General features: G+C 44.1%; 1 protein-coding gene across 3 annotated transcripts in view; it reads right to left on the bottom strand.

The window, feature by feature from the left end:
* Positions 1–19919, bottom strand: part of negr1 (neuronal growth regulator 1) — a 751054-nt gene that overhangs the window by 304922 nt on the left and 426213 nt on the right. For all 3 annotated transcript variants that reach the window (XR_010975514.1, XM_068037244.1, XM_068037246.1), the window contains exon 2: positions 19431–19663. Coding sequence is in view for 2 of the 3 variants with exons in the window: in XM_068037244.1 (XP_067893345.1) it covers positions 19431–19663 (233 nt within the window). In the remaining variant the exon portion in view is untranslated. The remainder of the gene's footprint in view (positions 1–19430; positions 19664–19919) is intronic.

The raw sequence follows: 19919 nt of genomic DNA, 5'->3' as shown, positions 1-19919 counted from the left end.
GTGTCGGGCACAACACAGCCTTCTGGACTCTCACTCTCAGCTGCAGAGAATGGTGTCTATCCCCCTGACTATACTGTTCCCTACTACCACTACATTCTTATTTACTCCCCCCACTTAAATGGCTTGCTGTACCCCGGTGCCATGGTCAGTTTGCTCATCCACCCTAAATCCTCACTTTCATCCATACAGGCTGACAGAATCTCAAACTTATTGGACAAGTGCAAGGGCTGAGCCTCCTCCACTTCTGCATTCTTGATCCCCTTACCTGCCTCACTCGCAGTCACATCCTCCTGTCCCTGACTACTCACCAAATCAGACGACCCTGTCCTATAAGGTGTGACTGTCCCTGGAACAAAGTGTCCAGGTAACTTTCCTCCTCCCTGATGCATTGTCGTGTTTGTAGCTCGGTCTCCAGCTCACTGACTCTGAGCCAAAGCTCCTCGAGCTGCAGACACTTACTGCAGACATGGTTGCCATGGATCACACTGGCGTCCACCAGCTCCCACAAACTGCAGCTGCAACACATCACCTGCCCTGCCATCTTTATCGTGTTTTAAATACTACCAGCCAACCTATTAAGTTTTACTAGTAATAGTAAATAAAACCTTACAATTAGTAAAATTACCCTGAGTTTTGAAAGATAAATGATAAAAAACTCACCAACCAATCAATTACCTGTTTTCTTGTTACGTCACACTTTGACTTTTTTTTCTCTCTCTCTCCTTAGAACAAGGTTGGTCCGCTCTGGTGGATTGGATGACTAGCTCGCACTCTCTCAGCCGCTGCTCTTTTAATCCGCTCGCTGGTCCCGCTCTCTCTCTCTCTGCTGCCACTCTTTTAAACTGCTCACTGGTCTTGCTCTCTCTCTCCTTCCCACTGTCTCTCTTTTAAACTGCTTGCTGGTCCCACTCTCTCTCTTTCTCGCTGCTCTTTTAAACTGCTCGCAGGTCTTGCTCTCTCTCTCCTTCCCGCCGTCTCTCTTTTAAACTGCTCACTGGCCCCACTCTCTCTCCCTCTCGCCACTCTTTTAAACTGCTCACTGGCCCCACTCTCTCTCCCTCCCGCCACTCTTTTAAACTGCTCACTGGCCCCACTCTCTCTCCCTCTCGCCACTCTTTTAAACTGCTCACTGGCCCCACTCTCTCTCCCTCCCGCCACTCTTTTAAACTGCTCACTGGCCCCACTCTCTCTCCCTCTCGCCACTCTTTTAAACTGCTCGCTGGCCCCACTCTCTCTCCCTCTCGCCACTCTTTTAAACTGCTCACTGGCCCCACTCTCTCTCCCTCTCGCCACTCTTATAAACTGCTCACTGGCCCCACTCTCTCTCCCTCCCGCCACTCTTTTAAACTGCTCACTGGCCCCACTCTCTCTCCCTCTCGCCACTCTTTTAAACTGCTCACTGGCCCCACTCTCTCTCCCTCTCGCCACTCTTTTAAACTGCTCACTGGCCCCACTCTCTCTCCCTCTCGCCACTCTTTTAAACTGCTCACTGACCCCACTCTCTCTCCCTCCCGCCACTCTTTTAAACTGCTCACTGGCCCCACTCTCTCTCCCTCTCGCCACTCTTTTAAACTGCTCACTGGCCCCACTCTCTCTCCCTCTCGCCACTCTTTTAAACTGCTCACTGGCCCCACTCTCTCTCCTTCTCGCCACTCTTTTAAACTGCTCGCTGGCCCCACTCTCTCTCCCTCTCGCCACTCTTTTAAACTGTTCGCTGGTCTTGCTCTCTCTCTCCTTCCCGCCGTCGCTCTTTTAAACTGCTCGCTGGTCCCACTCTCTCACTTTCTCGCTGCTCTTTTAAACTGCTCGTTGGTCCTGCTCTCTCTCTCTCCACTGTCATGAAGACCCCACCTGCCATGAAGGAGGCATATTAATTTTGCCATATGAACATTGATTTTAAACTGCTGCGGGAAGAGATGACTTGTTTAAAGAGATCAGCAGTGGCTGGAAAATATTTGCATACTAAGAGACAGTGCCTGGAGATAATAGATTCAATTAACCCAAATGGATTTTGATCACCAGACATTGAATGTGTAAGAAAGCCAGCATTCCAAGGTGTTTGCTAAGATGGAGAATCTATAAATGCAGGAGTTTGTTAAAACAGCTAGTCACATGACTAACCTGCTGGCCCAGGTTTTTGTTTGACCTGCTCGCAGCACAGTTTGGGTGAGATTGCATCTGAACTTGGAAGAAGAGCACCCTTCTCCTGGCTAGCTCTCTCTCTCTCTCACGAATCTCCGGATCCACTGAAGTCACTTAAACCTCATGAGAGAAAAGACTCCTACATCAAAACAAGCATTAAAGCGTGCACTGGGCCCCAACGAAACAGCAAGACTTACCGGCAATCAAAGATTCTACATCGAACATGTAAATAAATCTCAGCTTTTGCCTCAAACTTTTCCCTTTTACTCTTTCTCCTTTTCTGTTTCTATCTGTGTGTGTTTTTATCGCGTATGCATGCGAGCGTGGTCACGTCGCGTATTCGTATTCATTAACCGAATTAGAGTTAAAGGTTAATAAACTTCCACCTTTCTTGTTTAAATCAAAGAAAATATGTCCAGCTGATTTCTTTGCCTTACAATTGGAGAGCAGTGAACAAGGATTCACTGAGGGGGAGCTAAAATACGGTGTTTTTAAAAATTAAACCCTGTTATGGTTAGACCAGGCAATGGCTGAAAGGGAACCCCTAGACCCCTTTCTCACCTGGTTGTAACAGAAATTTGGGGGCTAGCATTCCGGATTTGACCTACAGACAAATTGGAAGTGGGATGCCAAATTGATCCCAATCAAAAAGAGAAAAGATTTCAATACAGGTTTCCTTGTGGTTGTGAGTGCTAGAATGCTAACATGTCTGTGACTGAAGTCAGTAATGCCCTAAGCCAGGCTGAAGTCACTTGGGATAAGTAAAAAGCACTGTCTATGGAAAAGTTGAGAAAAATGGCTGAGCAGTGTGGGATCACTGTCCGTGTCAAGGTTAGAAAGTCTGACCGCCTAAGACTAGTGACCAACCATTTTCCCTTGAATCTGAAGAAGCAGAAACACGGTTAGAAATAGCTTCCTACAGGGTATTGCTAGCAAAGCTACAATTGGAACAGAGGAAAATTGAATTAGAAGACAAGGAATGAGAAAGAGATGGGAGAAAGAAAAAGAGAGGAGAGAGAGAAAGAGCCTTCCAGAAGGAATGTGAGGAAAGAGAAAGAGAGAGAGAGCAGAAAGAAAAAGCAAGGGAGGAGAGAGAGAGAGAAAGAAAAACAGGGGAGAGAGAGAGAGAGGAGAGAGAAAGAGAAAGAGCCTTCTAGAAGGAATGTGAAGAGAGAGAGCAACTTGAGTTAACTTGGGGGCGACAGAGTAACCCCAGTGAATGGAGACTGACAGTGTGAGAGAGAGGAGCATGGCAGCAGCGGAGGTTTAAAAAGCGCACCAAAAGTTCAGAGTCGGAGACTGGAGATAGACAGAGCGAGAGAGAGAGGAGCAAGGGAAAAATCGAAAAGTGACTTCACCCTGGCTTAGGGAGTTACTGACTTCAGTCGCAGACATGTTAGCATTCTAGCACACACAACCACAAGAAAACCTGTATTGAAGAGTGACGTCACAATCAACAGTGAGAGCAGGGAAACAGAGAGCCGCCGGGGTGAGAATACAGGTAAGCTTTTAATTTAATTTAATTTAAATCAACCATAACATAACACTTGATCGATATATTAGTATATAAACTAAAAACTAAAGCAAATTTTATAATTTATGAGTCAGAGTGAGAAAGAGACCAGTAGTGAGCATATTAGTTCAAATTAGGACAACTTAATACACAAGCTGTGTTAAGTATTATTAGGGTTTATCAGTATTTGTAACGCTTACTAATAGTAGTAAGGTTTATTATTATTGGCAAAGCTTTATTATCATTGGTAATGCCTATTAGACGCACAGACGGCAGATTAAAAGCTGAGTGTGGAGATTCGAGTTTGGTGAGTGGCGAGTTCGGTGAAAAGGGCAGAGGTGCCCCATTTTTCCTTTTTTTTTGTACTCTTCAGTATTTGGTTCTTATTTCAGTGCAGTGGAAGGAGCTGTTTGCTGAGTACCTGGTAAGCTGTGACATCACAGACAAGCAGGTAGGTGATTGGTTTGGGAAGAAGCTACCTGTTTGGTGAGTATCTGGTAAGTGATTAAAGTCCATTCTAATCCTAACGTTTAAAATAGTAAAAGAACTAGTACTAAGCTTAATGAAATATATAAAAAAAGGAAAATAAAATCAATAATTGAATAAAATAATTAAGTAGTTAATTTAAACACATTAAGGATGGCAGGACAGGTGATGTGTCACGGCTGCAGCATGTGGGAGCTCCTGGATGCCAGTGTGATCCAGGGCAAACACGTCTGCAGTAAGTGTTTGCAGCTCAAAGAGCTTCGGCTCAGAGTCATTGAACTGGAGTCCGAGCTACAGACACTGCGACACATCAGGGAGGGGGAAAGTTACCTGGACATTTTGTACCAGGAGGTGGTCACACCCCTTAGGATAGGGTCTTCTGATTTGGTCAGTGGTCAGGGACAGGAGAGTGTTACTGCAGCTGAGACAGGTAAGGGGGCCCAGAGGGCAGCAGTGCAGGAGCCTCAGCCTTTGCGATTGTCCAACAGGTTAGAAGTTCTTTCAGCTTGTTTGGATGAGAGTCAGAGCTGCAGGGTGGATGAGCAGCCTGACCATGGCACCATGGTACAGGAAGCCATTTAAGTGGTGAGAGAAAAAGAAATGCAGTGGTAGTAGGGAACAGTATAGTTAGGGAGATTGACACTGTTTTGTGAAGTAAAGAGCGAGAGTCCAGACAGCTGTGTTGCTTGCCCGGTGCCAGGGTTTGGGGCATCTGCTTCGGGCTGGAGAGGAACTTACAGTGAGAGGGGGAGGATCCAGTCATTGTGGTCCATGTAGGAGCAACAACACAAGCAGGAGAAAGAAAGAGGTTCTGCATAGTCAGTATGAGGAACTAGGCACCAAATTAAGAAGCAGAACCTCAAAGGTAATAATCTCTGGATTATTACCTGAGCCACGTGCAAATGGGATATGTGGGGCATTAACACCAGTACTGGACAAAGTGCAGGCTGTACCGTTGGGATGGTCTACACCTGAACCATGCTGGGGCTGGTGCTCTGGCGAGTCACATAACTAGGGAAGTAGAGAGAGTTTTAAACTGAATAGTGGGGGCAAGGAATCAAATTTGGGAAGATATGGTAAATCAAGGAGTAGAGACAAGGCAAGAGAGGAAGGTATTAATATGGGAAATGATAAACAGACTGTGACATGATGGGATAGAGTGCAAAGCTAAAAGTCAACAGGCTAGGGGTTACAAAAATAATAAAAGGACAAAACTAAAGGCTCTGTATCTGAATGCACGTAGCATTTGAAATAAAACAGATGAACTGAGAGCGCAAGTAGAAATAAGTAAGTATGATCTGATAGCCATTACAGAGACATGGCTGCAGGATGACATAGATTGGGACCTGAATATTGAAGGGTATGTGGCATTTAGGAAGGACAGGAAGCTAGGAAAAGGTGAAGGGGTAGCTCTGTTAATTAATGATGGTATTAGCTCAATAGAGAGGGATGACCTAAGTTCAGGAAACCAGAATGTAAAAGCAAAAGCAAAATACTGCGGATGCTGGAAATCTGAAACAAAAACAAGAAATGCTGGAATCACTCAGCAGGTCTGGCAGCATCTGTGGAAAGAGAAGCAGAGTTAACGTTTCGGGTCAGTGACCCTTCTTCGGAACTGGTTCCGAAGAAGGGTCACTGACCCGAAACGTTAACTCTGCTTCTCTTTCCACAGATGCTGCCAGACCTGCAGAATGTAAAAGCAGTTTGGGTATAGATGAGAAATCATAAAGGCAAGAAGTCACTTGTGGGAGTGGTGTACAGGCCACCTAACAGTAACCACACTGTCGGTCGGGGTATAAAGGAAGAAATAATGGCAGCTTGTCAGAAAGGTACAGCGATAATTATGGGGGATTTTAACCTACATATAGACTGGAAAAATCAGATGGGCAGAGGTAGCCTAGATGAGGAGTACATAGAATGTTTTCAGGATAATTTGTTGGAACAATACATTCTGGAGCCAACCAGAGAGCAGGCTATACTAAACCTGGTATTGTGCAATGAGATAGGATTAATTAATGACTTCATAGTTAAGGCGCCCCTAGGTAGCAGCGATCATAATATGATGGATTTTACATTCAGTTTGAGGGAGAGAAGAGTGGGTCCAATACTAGTACTTAAATAAGGGCAATTATGAGGGCATAAAAGCAGAGCTAGCTAAAGTGAATTGGCAAATTAGTTGAAGGGATAGGACAATAGAGATGCAGTGGCAGACATTTAAGGGGATATTTCAGAATACACAGAATAGATACATTTCAACGAGAAAGAAAAATTCCAAGGGTGGGACCCGCCATCCGTGGTTAACTAAAACAGTTAAAGATAGTATCAAACTTAAAGAAAAAGCCTATAATTGTACAAAGATGGGAGGCAGGTCAGAAGGTTGGACAGAATATAAAAAACAGCAAAGAATGACTAAAAGATTGATAAGGAAGGTAAAATTAGAGTACGAGAGAAAGTGAGGTTGAAATATAGGCCGGAATTTTACGCCACCCTGACGAGTGGATGGTGGCGGGGGGTGGGTAGCGTAAAATGGAGCGGGAGGCACTGGGAGGCCTTCCTGACCCGCTCCCGCCTTCGCCGCCACTTTACGCAGGGCGGCGGTGCCGAGAAACGGCCTGCCCGCCCCAGACCAATCAAGGCCCCTAAGTGGCTACTTAAGGCCCACGTAAGGGCCTTCACCCGCCTCCACGTCTAACAAAACCAGGCGGTTCACTGAGGGGGAGCTAAAACACGGTGTTTTTAAAAATTAAACCCTGTTACGGCTAAACCAGGCCAAGGCTGAGATGGAAACCCTAGACCCCGTTCTCACTTGGTTGTAACACCACTCTTTCAAACTGCTCACGGGTCCCGCTCTCTCTCTCTCTCCACTTCCTGCAGCCACTCTTTTAAAACTGCTTGATGGTCCGGCTCACACTCTCTCTCTCTCTCTCTCTCTCTTTCTCTCTCTCTACTTGCCGCGGCCGCTCTTCTAAACTGCTTGCCGGTCCCGCCCACTCAAATGATGGATACATTTGAATGTAATTTTTTTTTTAAACTCCAGGATGAAATCAACATCAGCCCAACACCACAGAAAGATGCAGAATAAAAAACAAGATTTCATTCAGTTCTTCCTATTCATTACTTTTGCCCTCCGGTGGGGTCATTGGCAGAGGCCACCAGCAGACATATACCCATACCGGGATCACATCCAGCAGAAACATCAGCTCTTCTATGAATATATAAGAAATGTTGTGCCTTAGACTCAGTGCTAATGATAGCTAGCCAACAATTCTTCTTCCTCCATGCATTATCACTCAGATTCATCACACCATCGCCTACTCTAACTGATTCTTTTTGAGGAATTCAAAATTGTAGAATGACTTATTTCAATCACTGTTCCTTTTCTCCTAAAGTCTGTAGGCTTTTAAAACTCAAACTTAGAGTCCTGCGACAATTGCTTGATTTAAATGATTTTATCTCCTATTCTTTTCAACTGTTCTTTTATCATCCATTATGACTTAGTATTTCATCTAGGTTTGCCAATGGTATATTAAATTTTTTTTACATATTTATATTGATACTGCAGACTGCTTGCAGGGTACTGTCAATGCGGCTTCATATCAATTGATAGGGCATTTGCATTGTGGGTTAAGAAAACAACCCCCATCCCACCCCCCCACTGCCACCCCACTCCAATATTCATTCTCCTAAAAGGCAGCATTGCATCATTCTGGGGTTCTCTATCTTGTGGCCTATCCTGGAGCTAGTGAAGCTCTACTATAGTGGTTCAGAAAGTTGCAACATTAGACAAGAAATGGATTCAAACCCAGGGCATATAGTGAGAGTCCGATGCTCTACGTTTCTCTTAGCATTGAGAAACATGGTGAAAGAACAAGATTTCTAATGCCCATATTCGAACTCACACCAAGTACCATTTACCCATCATCCCTGCGCTCACTGAACTACACGAGCTCCCGGTCTGGCAAACCTCATTATTAAAATGCTCATCCCTGTTTTCAAATTCCCCTAAGGCCTCATTCCTACCTATCTCTGATTACCTCCATCAGTCCTACAAGCCTCCGAGATTTCTGTGCTCCTCGAATTCTGTCCCCTTGTACATCCTCAATTTTACTTGCTACACCATTGGCAGCCATGCCTTCAGCTGCCTGGACTCTGGAAGTTTTGGAATTCCCTCGCTAAGCCTGCCGGGTGGCTACCTCTCTTAGTGGTACCGCTCAAGTATCACCGGGAAATATTAAGGACAGCGCATGAAATTCCTATAGCAGGACATGTGGGGATCCGGAAGACCCAATCACGAATAGGTCAACATTTTTACTCGCCAGGTCTTTCCAAGGATGTGGTGCAGCTTTGTAAAATGTGCCATATGTGCCAAATTGTGGGAAAACCACAACCTGCCATAAAACCGACACCTGTAATTCCCATACCAGTTATTGGGGAACCATTTAGTAGGGTGTTAGTAGACTGTGTAGGACCTTTAATGAAAACAAAATCAGGACACCAATATATACTCATTATCATGGATATGGCTGCTCAGTTCCCAGAGGCCATTCACTTGAGAACAATTTCTGCTAAGGTGGCGGTAGTTAACCCAGTTCTTCACTAGATATGGATTACCGATTGAGATTCAGTAGGATCAAGGTTCCAATTTTGTCTAAAATTTTTAAGGAAGTTATGGGTAATTTGGGTATAACACAGTAAAAGTCTTCAGCATACCACCCACAGATACAAGGGGCTTTAGAATGGTACCATCAGACCCTCAAAACAATGATCAGGGCATACTGTCATGAATATCCCCATGATTGGGATAAAAGACTAGAATTTCTTTTGTTTGCCACTAGGGATTCACCTAATGAGTCTCCCAGTTTTAGTCCCTTTGAATTAGTTTATGGACATGAAATAAGAGGTCTTCTAAAACTAATTAAAGAAAGGTGTTTAGAACAGAGGGACAAATCTTCCATGCTGGATTATGTATCCATGTTCAGGGAACAGCTCACGAGAGCCTGTAAAGTGGCTCAGGAACACCTAAAAGCTTCTCAAACAACCATGAAGAAATGAGCTGACAAGCATGCCAAGACGTGAACATTTCAACCAAGGGATGAAGTGTTAGTGTTACTGCCCTTACAGGGTGAAATGCTGAAAGCATGGTTCAAGTGGCCCATATAAAGTGGTCAAGAGAATTGGTAAAGTATAGAGGCCTAGACAATTCTCAAATTGAACCTCCCACTATCCAGTTAGCTAATACTGAATTGTTAGGGAGATTGGAGATTATGCTTTCATATTTAGATGCAGAAAAATGAGAAGACCAAACAAGGTTACTCACAGCATTTAAAAGAGTCTGTAGGGACAAGCAAGGATGTACAACCTTTATCACACATGATGTGGATGTAGGGGAATCCTTTCCTATAAAACAGCATCCTGACCGCTTAAGTACAGAGTAACAAGCCCAAGTGAAAGCAGAAATCCAATACATGCCGGAAAACCACCTAATTGAACCCACTCAAAGTAGATGGAGTTCCCCAGTGGTGTTAATGCCTGAACTTGATGGTTCAACTAGACTCTGCATAGACTACATAAAGCTTTATGCAGTAACAAAGGCAGACTCCTACCCAATTCTTCATTTGGAAGACTGTATTGGACAGTGGACAGTGCCATGTTTCTTACAAAATAGATTTGTTAAAGGGATATTGGCAGGTTCCTTTAACACCCCAAACTAAAGAAATATCGACCTTTGTCACACCAGACGTTTTTTTCCAATGCCAAGTGATGCCATTCGGACTAAAAAATGCCCCAGCAACTTTTCAGAGACTAATGAACTAAATGTTAGTCAGTGTTTCTAACTGTGTGGTTTACCTTGATCATGTGCTGGTATACAGTGACACTTGGAAGGACCACTTGAAACAGCTAGAAGCTCTGTTTAGAAAATTACAATCAGCAGATTTAGTGATAAACCTTGCCAAAAGTTAATCTGCAAAAGTGAGAGCCCTACCTTGGGCATATAATAAGGCAAGGATAAGTGTTGCCAAGAACAGCAAAAGCACAAGCATTGGTGGAGTTCCCTAACCCGAAGACTAACTGAGAAATTATGAGGTTTTTGGGGATGTGTGGTTTTTACCAAAGATTTGTATCAAATTTTAGTACTATAGCTGCTCCACTGACAGACTGTGTTCAGGGGAGTGCCAAGCATCCTTTGAGAGGCTGAAAGCCATTTAGATTAATGAACCAGTGTTGACTGCTCCAAATTTCACTAAGCCCTTCAAGGTAGTGATTGATGCTCGTGACTCGGGGGTCGGTGCAGTCCTGTTACAGGACGATGAATCAGGCATAGAAAGGCCAGTGGGATACTTTTCCAAAAAGCTAAATTGACACCAAAAAAATATTCAACAGTGGAAAAAGAAACCCTAGGTTTATTATTGGCTCTTAAGCATTTTGAAGTCTATGTCCACCACGACTACAGAGAGACCCTGGTATATACTGATCATCCCCGTAGCCTTTGTGGAAAAATTCAAAAACCAGAATGCCAGACTATGCCAATGGAGTTTACTACTGCAACCTTATCACTTAAAGATTATCCACATTGTGGGAAAAAAATAATATAATTGCAGATGCTTTATCTAGAATCTAACTTTGCTTTGGGTTATCTGAGTGCAAAGAGGGTACATAGCAGAACTGTATCAACTACGGGTAAAGTGTGAATGAGAACGAGTGGGTAAATGTGTTTTAATATTTTTCATCTTTTTTTTCCACACTTTGTAATAAAATGCATTTAAAAATGGCATTTCATTGCTCCAAGGGTAGAGGTATGATGAGTGATTCCTTTTTTTTGTAAATTATGAAGATTTGCGTTTTAAAACTAAAAAAATTTCCACAGATGCTGGAACTTTGTTTTTTTTTTAAAAGAGGTCATTAGAGGTCTTTTGGACTTGGCTTGTAAACAACAGTTGCTGGAAGGCACCTGTTTTCAGATAAATACCCAGTGGGGGGCTTTTTTGACTTGGGGAAGACATTTACAGAGAAGTGACAGGTTGAGATTTATAGGGGTTAGGAGGCTTGACTCCTGAGATAGAGTCATAGAGTGATACAGCACTGAAACAGGCCCTTCGGCCCACCAAGTCTGTGCCAACCAACAACCGCCCATTTATACTAATCCTATATTCCCTACCACATCCCCACCATTCTCCTACCACCTACCTACACTAGGGACAATTTACAATGGCCAATTTACCTATCAACCTGCAAGTCTTTGGCTGTGGGAGGAAACTGGAGCACCCAGCAGAAACCCACGCGGTCACAGGGAGAACTTGCAAACTCCGCACAGGCAGTACCCAGAACCGAACCTGGGTTACTGGAGCTGTGAGGCTGCGGTACTAACCACTGCGCCACTGTGTTTTTGTTTTTTTTGGACAGGCAGTTGGGATACGGACAATAGTTTGAAAAGGAGTTAAAGAATCAACTTGCCAAGGACAAGCCCCAACTCAGCCGTTTCCAGCTCTTTGGAAAGCCTGCCAGTTTTCTCATCTCTTTGAGAAGCTCTAGGGAACTGTTATACTTCAATCTGTGTGTTAATGCTTTGCTTTGTTACTGCTTAAGACTTGTTTTGTAATAAGCTGCTAATTTTGTTGTTTATTAAAGAAACCTGGTTGGTGTATTTTATTTTTGAGATAAAAATAGAGTCTATGATTGACCGTGTTGGTAACTGGGTAAATATTTAAATATAAGTTATGACCTGTGGTGAGTTGATTAGATTAGATTAGCGATACAGCACTGAAACAGGCCCTTCGGCCCACCGAGTCTGTGCCGAACATCAACCACCCATTTATACTAATCCTACACTAATCCCATATTCCTACCAAACATCCCCACCTGTCCCTATATTTCCCTACCACCTACCTATACTAGTGACAATTTATAATGGCCAATTTACCTATCAACCTGCAAGTCTTTTGGCTTGTGGGAGGAAACCGGAGCACCCGGAGAAAACCCACGCAGACACAGGGAGAATGTGCAAACTCCACACAGGCAGTATCCAGAATTGAACCCGGGTCGCTGGAGCTGTGAGGCTGCGGTGCTAACCACTGCGCCACTGTGCCATTTGAGGCAGTCTCTAAAGGGGATTTCTTGTTACTTTTGCTGTGGTTCCAGCTCGCAGTAGAGTCCTTTATTGTAGGTAGCTGTTACTTTTCGTTGGGGCCCAGTATTCTTCTTAAACCTTGTTCACTATAGGAGACTTTGCTCTCTTGGGGTTCATATGTCTTCAATGGTTTCCGAAGCTGGTTAGAGTGAGATGAGAGCAGGAGATAGGTCCTTTCAGTCCAGGAGCTAACAGTCTTCTCAGTTTCAAACACTCTGTGGTAAGTTCAAAATTCAAACAACTCCAATAGTCAGCCAACCATGTGATCAAACCAGTCCGACCACATCTGTTTGTGCTTTCAGCCATCTTAGCAATTAACCTGGAATGCTAGCCTTTCCACCTTCAATGTCTGGTAATCAAAAGTCCATTGTGGATTAAATTGGAGCAGGCCCCTTTGTTCTTTGAAGTACTGTCTGTGGAAACGCAAATGTCTGTCTCCAGCCAAAGCTTCCAATTGTTTTTTAAAGCAAATTCTTTCTTCACCATCAGCAGTTTAAAATCAATGTTCATGCGGCAAAATTAATTTTCCTCATTCTTGGCAGGTGGGGGTTTGCCTGACACCTCCACACCCAGGGGAATGAAATACAATTTGAAGAAAAATGGCACGTTTCATTACAGGGTTTGAGAGAAATATAAGATACTTAAAGAAAAACCATGCATTTCTCTCATTCATTTCCATTCATTCACCAATCTTAAAGCCTATTAAAAAATGGTCTATTCTGGGTGCCAGGGCTGCTTTAACTTTCCTTTTTTTTCTCAGGAGAGGAGGTAGTGAGCGGGTCTATCCTGAATTTTCTGAGTCATGCAAAGACTTTTGTCTTCAGCGGATGGGTGTTTCCCTTTTCCTCTGACTGTGGGGGATGAGTCTTTGTTAGTCTCCTATTTGTTATCTGGGACACTCCTACCTATAGATATTTGTGCAGACTTGGCTGCATGCTCCTGTGGCACTTCAACTAGGCGAGGCATCACCTTCATGGTTTCTCTGCCCCGCCAGAGGTCTCTCTTTGTCTCTGCAAGTTCCTGAAAATGCTGTTAGCAACTCTGGCGGGGTGCTTCTAGAGTCTGCATTTACATCGGAGGATGTGGGGACGAACTTTTCACATTTTCTGGGGTTGGTTGAACGGACAGTTGGGGTTTTCATCCGGGATTCTTCCCCAACTTCCTTTAACCTGCCTTCTTGGTCACCTTTTTCCCTTCTCTTTCTAAACTTTGGCCAGCCGTGTGCCTACCTGCCCCCTTTTGTTCTCGGTGGGGGTCCCTTACAGTTCACCAGCCCTCTGCTGGAGGGTCCTCCCAACACCGGTACAGGACTTACGGGTGCAGGTTTCACTCTAGGTCGGGGTTTCCCCTCAACCTGGCACATGTGGCAACTCCTACAGTACTCCACCACATTTTTGTGCAGTTTTGGCCAGTCAAACTGCTGTCTTATATGGGCTTTGGTCTTTTGTATACTGACATGTACAGCTACTGTAATCTTGTGAGCCCTTCTTAATATTTCTTTCCGGTACCTCTGTGGCACCACTAACTGGTGAACTACTGTCCACTCCTTGCCCTTAGATCTGTGAGAAGAACTCCATTTCCTCATCAGTACCTCATTCTTTAAATAGTAGCAGTCAAAGACTCCCTCTGCTTCGCATTCAGACTGGACAGCCTGTGCAACCCTTGCAATACTGGGTCGGCTCGCTGAGCCTCAGCTAGGGAAAACCCATTTAATTAATTCCCTGGGTCTCCTAAATTTCCAAAGAAAGTCTCAGACAGGCAATCCTCATGGTCATTTGCCTGAAGTGCTAATTTAGTCTCCTCTGAGGGAGCTGGTTTGATCATAGCCTGATCCATTACACATTCAACGAAACTGCGGGAGACTGTCTCCTGCCACTGCCCTGTCTCTTTGAACTCCTGCAGTCTTTCTGTCACTCCTGGGGGGCTACCACCTTCACCCCTGCCAGATCATTACCTAAGAGCAGGCGTAATAGGGACAATCCCTACGGTCACCGGTCCCAAAACTAGGTCGCACTCCAGGTGCACCCAGTGTACAGGTACAGGCATACAGTGCCCTCCAATATCATTCACCACCATTCTGGTGTTCACTGCACTCTCTGGAGGAGAGGTCAGGCATTTTCCCAGTAAAAGGGATCTAGTGGCCCCTGTGTCCCTGAGAATCACTGTGGCCTTGCTTGCCCCACTCGAGGGGTATGTGGTTACTTTTCCTTCAAACATAAAACCCTGATAACCTTCAGGAATCCTATTAACTTTTCCTGCACTGGCCGTAGTATGCTTCCTGGGTTGCACTCTTACTGCAGTTAAAGCCACAGCTTGTTCTGCTGTGCTTTGCATCAGGTCCCCGCTGTCTCTGAGTGGGTGTGCCCTGATTTTAAAGGGTTTTTCCTTTAGATTCCAACAGTCAGCTTTTAAATGCCCTGCTTTATTACAGTGGAAGCACACAGGTCTCTGTGTCTCACTCTTGCTCACAGTAACTTCCATTTTGTCTGGAGGAGGACCCCCTGTGTCTCCTGCTTTCCTTTCTCTTCCAGGACTGCCTGGGCATCTATCGCCTTCCCACCCTTTGATCTTTTCGGATTTGTGGAGGTGATTAGGAAAGGCTCTCCCCTGGGAAACCAACTTATAAATTAAAGCAAACTCATCGGCCAGAATGGCCACTTGCTGGGCTCACTGAACCTGCTGCTCCTCTACATGGGACTTTATTGAGAATGGGAGAGAGTTTCAAATTCCTCCAACAGGATTACTTCTCTGAGAGTCTCATAGCTGAGCTGTTGTTTTTAAGCCCTCAGCCACTGGTCAAAAGCCAGCTGCTTACTTCTTTCAAACTCCAGGTAAGTGTGATCAGCTTGCTTCTTGAGGGTTCTAAACTTTTGGCGATAGGCTTCAGGTACTAATTCATATGCCCCGAGGATAGCATTTTTGGTCAGTTCATAATTTGACAAACTCTCATCTGGCAACAAGGAATAAACCTCATGGGATCTTCCAGTTAGTTTGCTTTGCAATAAGAGAGCCCAGGTCTCAGCCAGCCATTTTAGCTGCCTTCCCAGTTTCTCAAACGACACAAAGACTGCTTCCACATTTTCCTCATTGAATTTGGGAATTAATTGAGCTAGTTATGGCAATTTTGTACCCAGCCCTGAATTCTGCTCCTCCATATTGGCCGTGCTTTCACTCGGGTTACTCAGTCGCCCCCTAGTTAACTTAAGCCACCTCAGCTCTCTCTCTCTTCAGATTCTTTCTGGAATATTTTTTTTCTCTCTCTCTGTCTCTCTCCTGCCTTTCATTTTCTTCACATTCCTTTTGGAAAGCTCTCTCTTTCTCACTCTCCTGCCTCTCCCTCCTTTTTCCTCTCGTTCATGTTTCCTTTGTTCCAACTGTAACTTTGCTAGCAGTACCCTCTTTGCTTCTAACCCAGCTTTTGCTTCTTCAGATTCAAGGAAAAAATGGTTGGCCACACGCCTTAGGAGTTCAGACTTCCTAGCCTTGCCACGTACAGTGATCCCACACTGCCCAGCCATTTTTCTCAACTTCTCCATAGACAGTGCTTTTCACTTATCCCAAGTTTCTTCACCCTGGCTTGGAGAGCTACCCACTTCAGTTGCAGACATGTTACTATTCAATCACACACAACCACAAGAAAACCTGTATTAAAATCTTGCTCATTTTAATTGGGAACAATTTGGCTTCCCACTTCCAATTTCACTTGTTTGTCTGTGGGTAACATTCTGGATACTAGCACCCAAATTTCTGCTATGACCAGGTGAGAAAGAGGTCTAGGGGTCTTTTGCTGTCTTCGCTGGTCTTATTGTAATAGGGTTTAATTTTAAACACAGTGTTTTGATCTCCCCCTTTGTGAATCCTTGTTCACAGCTTTCCAATTATAAGGCAAAGAAATGAGCACAAACAGGCCTTCTTAGATTTAAAGAAGAAAAGTGAAATTTATTAAACCTTACACTTAAACTCTAATACGGTTAAAGCCTATGGATATACGACGCGCCCACGCTAGTATGCACACGCGATACACAGACGCAAATAGGGATAGAAAAGAGAAGAAAAATAAAATGGAGAGGTTTGAGGCAATCTCTTGTTACTGTTTCCGTAGTTCCAGCTCACAGTAGAGTCCTTTATTGTAGACAGCTGTTGTTTTTTCCTTGGGACCCAGTATTCTTCTTAAACCTTGTTCACTGTAGGAGACTTTTCTCTCTTGGGGTTCATATGTCTTCAATGGCTTTCGAAGTTGATTAGAGTGAGATGAGAGCAGGAGAGAGGTCCTTTCAGTCCAGGAGCTAACAGCCTTCCCAGTTTCAAACACTCTGTGGCAAGTTCAAAATTCAAACAACTCCAACAGTCAGCCAGCCATGTGATCAAACCAGTCCGACCACGTCTTTTTGTGTATTTGGACATCTTAGCAATTAACCTGGAATGTTAGCCTTTCCACCTTCAATGTCCGGTAATCAAAAGTCCATTGTGGATTAAATTGGAGCAGGGAATAGCCCCTTTGTTCTTTGAAGTACTGTCTGTGGTTATGCTAATGTCTGTCTCCAGTCAAAGTTTCCAATTGTTTTTTAAAGCAAGTTCTTTCTTGACCATCCGCAGTTTAAAATCAATGTTCATGTGGCAAAATTAATTTTCCTCATTCTTGGCAAGTGGGGGTTTGCCTGACACAAGTCATCTCTTACTCTTCTAAACTCCAGCAGATACAAGCCTAACCTATCCAACCTTTCCTCGTAAGACAAACCACCCATTCCAGGTATTAGTCTAGTAAACCTTCTCTGAACTGCTTCCAACACATTTACATCCTTCTTGAAATAAGGAGACCAATACAGTACTGTTTCCTTTTATTAAAGTATATAAAGTGTAGCATTTGGTTCATACTATGCCTAAATAGTCACTACTGTGTAAAACAATGATTACTAGAATGGAAAGAAAATAAACTTTTGCATTGTAGATTCACCTGCAAAATATCATCAATATCAGATATCTGATGAAAGGTCACCGACCTTTCTCTCCATAGATGCTGACAGATCTGCTACGTCTTTCCATACGTCTTTTATGTTTTTATATCAGATTGGGTCAGTTGGTAGCACTTTCACATCTAAGCTTGCGAGTTTAAACTCCAACCCAGGTTGTGGAGCTCATACCTCAGTCTGATATTTCTGTGCAGTATTGAGGGAGTGCAGGTGCTGTGTTTTAGATGAGGTATTAAACCAAGGCTTTTTTCTTTAGCCTATTTAGGTAGATACAAAAGATCCCATGACACTATTTGAAGAAGACAAATATCATGCCTAACATTCAGACCTCAATCAAACAGAGTAACTGACCATTTATTTCATTAGCTGCTGTGTTTCACAACAGTGGGTATACATTAAAAAGTAATCCATGCCGCTCCTTAATAAAGCAGAGACATAGAGTTTAAAAGCAAGGATATTATGATGAAACTTCATTAAACACTGGTTCGGCCTCAACTGGATATTGTGTCCAATTTTGGGGACTGCACTTTAGGAAGGATCTGAAAGCTTTCGAGAGAATGCAGAAAAGATTTACGAAAATGATTCCAGGGATGAGTGACTTCAGATACGTGGATAAAATGGAAAAGCTGGGATGGTTCTCCTTAAAGAGGAGATTTGATAGAGGTGTTCAAAATCATGATGGGTCTAGACAGAGTAGATAGCAAGAAATTATTCCCATTGACAAAAGGGTCGAGAACCAGAGGACACCAATTTAAGGTGATTGGCAGAAGAAGCAGTGGTGACGTGAAGAAAAACTTTATTATGCAGCAAATGGTTAGGGTGCACTGCCTGGGCTGAATTTTATTCCGTTGGCAGGGGTCCTGGTGATGGGCCAGAAGGCTGGGTGGGTGAGGGGTGTAGTGGCACCCGCCTCCGCCCTGTTGTGGACCTCCAGCCGAACTCCATGGCGGGAAGCCAATAAACTGCCCGCCATCGTGGTCCTTGAGCCTTTAAGGACAGGGATCCCACCTCCAAGAGCTGCCAGCCAATCAGAGGGCCGGCAGCTCAGCAGTTCAAGAAGTGCCACTGGGAGCAGGGGCGAGTGCTGGTACTACAGGAGGCCTGGGACGAGGACCAGTGCTGGAGCCCCGGACCTCAGGTAAGTGTGGCAGGCTCACCGGGGCCGGTCTGGCAGGCCCCAGCGTGGGTGGGAGGGAGGGTGGTCATTGAGGGACGGAAGGGATTGTTTACAGAGGGGCAGCCTTTGCCGCTGGGGGCCCTCCGTGGGCCACATATTGCCCACGGGGCAGGGCCCCCCCACTTCTTCAGTCCGGACTAAATTCCAGGGTGTCAGGAAGATGACAGGCATTCCACCCCCCACCATCCCACACAACTTTATGAGACCCCTACCTCCAATCTGATCCCTAGGGGGCCCATAAAATTCAGCCCCCTGAGTGTGGTGGAGGCAGATTCAATTGTGGTTTTCAAAAGGGAATTGAATAAACACCTGAAGTGAAAAATTTGCAGGACTAGCTGGGTTACTGTTGCTGAGAACTAGCATGGACATGACAAGCCAAATGTAAAGCCATGTGGGACATCCCAAGACATTGATAAAGTACTATATAAATGTAAGTTCTTGTTTCTGACACATTTAAAAATTACCATTTCTGTTTTGAATTTTTGTAATGCCTTAAAAGTTACTTTAAAGTAAATTTGTAGCATTGCTCCAATGCCTTAATTATAAATACAATGCTCAGTGTGAATCTAGCCTTGAGGATCTCAGGTTCAAACTCCAGTCTTTGCTGACCTCTGCTCAGTTAAAACTGGCCTCAACACTTCTGGGCTGGAGAAGGAAAAGGTCACCTTGTCTTGGGTCTCCTGATCACTACCCATTGACCACTGCTGTATATTTGACAGAGGACAAGATCAAGCCTGTATGATATCCTTTATAATTTCTAAATCACAAATGGAGAACAATGGCCTCTTGCATTGGCACCAGTGGGCACTGCTGCTTTTGGAACTGTACCTCATTACAAGTCAGCACCTTCAGAGGAGAGGGAAGAAAATTGAGTAAAATGCATGCTTGTACGCAATCAATTTTATATATTAGTGGACTACCTTGGGCTTATAGAATTACATATTCTTCTTCTGATTTCTGATGTTGATGGACTAATGCAAGGTTCCTCATAACATACAATCTTTTCAAATGGCTTACCTTGTACTATCAAATGCATTTGTGATGTCTTGGGATTATGTTGGGTCTGAACTGAACAGGTGTATGGGCCATCATCAGTGACTTCTACTTTCTGAATCTGAAGGCTATATTCCCGTTTACCGCCTGATGCGATTGACACCCGTGGGTCCACAGACCATTTGTCACTCCCTGCAAAGATGATGCTGGACCGGTTCAGCCATGCTCCCTTTGAAGCACTGTCTTCAAGATAGCACCTATGGACAATGAAAAAAATCCAAACTGTTAGTATTGCATAATCAAAATCCAATTTGATTCCATGGATTTCTTTTTGACTTTCTTTGTGAATTTCATGTTCTTTAATGCGACAGACATCAGAGTTGGGGAATGGAACACTTCATTGTCAGCATCAATTATTCTCTTGTCAGGTACAGCATGTAGAGTAATGTTTCCTCTACTGTATTCCAACGATAAGCATTAGCCTTAACTATTACACCAAAATGAGCCATTTCC

This window comes from Heterodontus francisci, chromosome 8, assembly GCF_036365525.1.
Source record: "Heterodontus francisci isolate sHetFra1 chromosome 8, sHetFra1.hap1, whole genome shotgun sequence".
In the NCBI taxonomy this organism is placed as follows: domain Eukaryota; kingdom Metazoa; phylum Chordata; class Chondrichthyes; order Heterodontiformes; family Heterodontidae; genus Heterodontus; species Heterodontus francisci.
The sequence above is the reverse complement of the archived record's forward strand: the minus strand, read 5'-3'. Positions and strand labels throughout refer to the sequence as shown.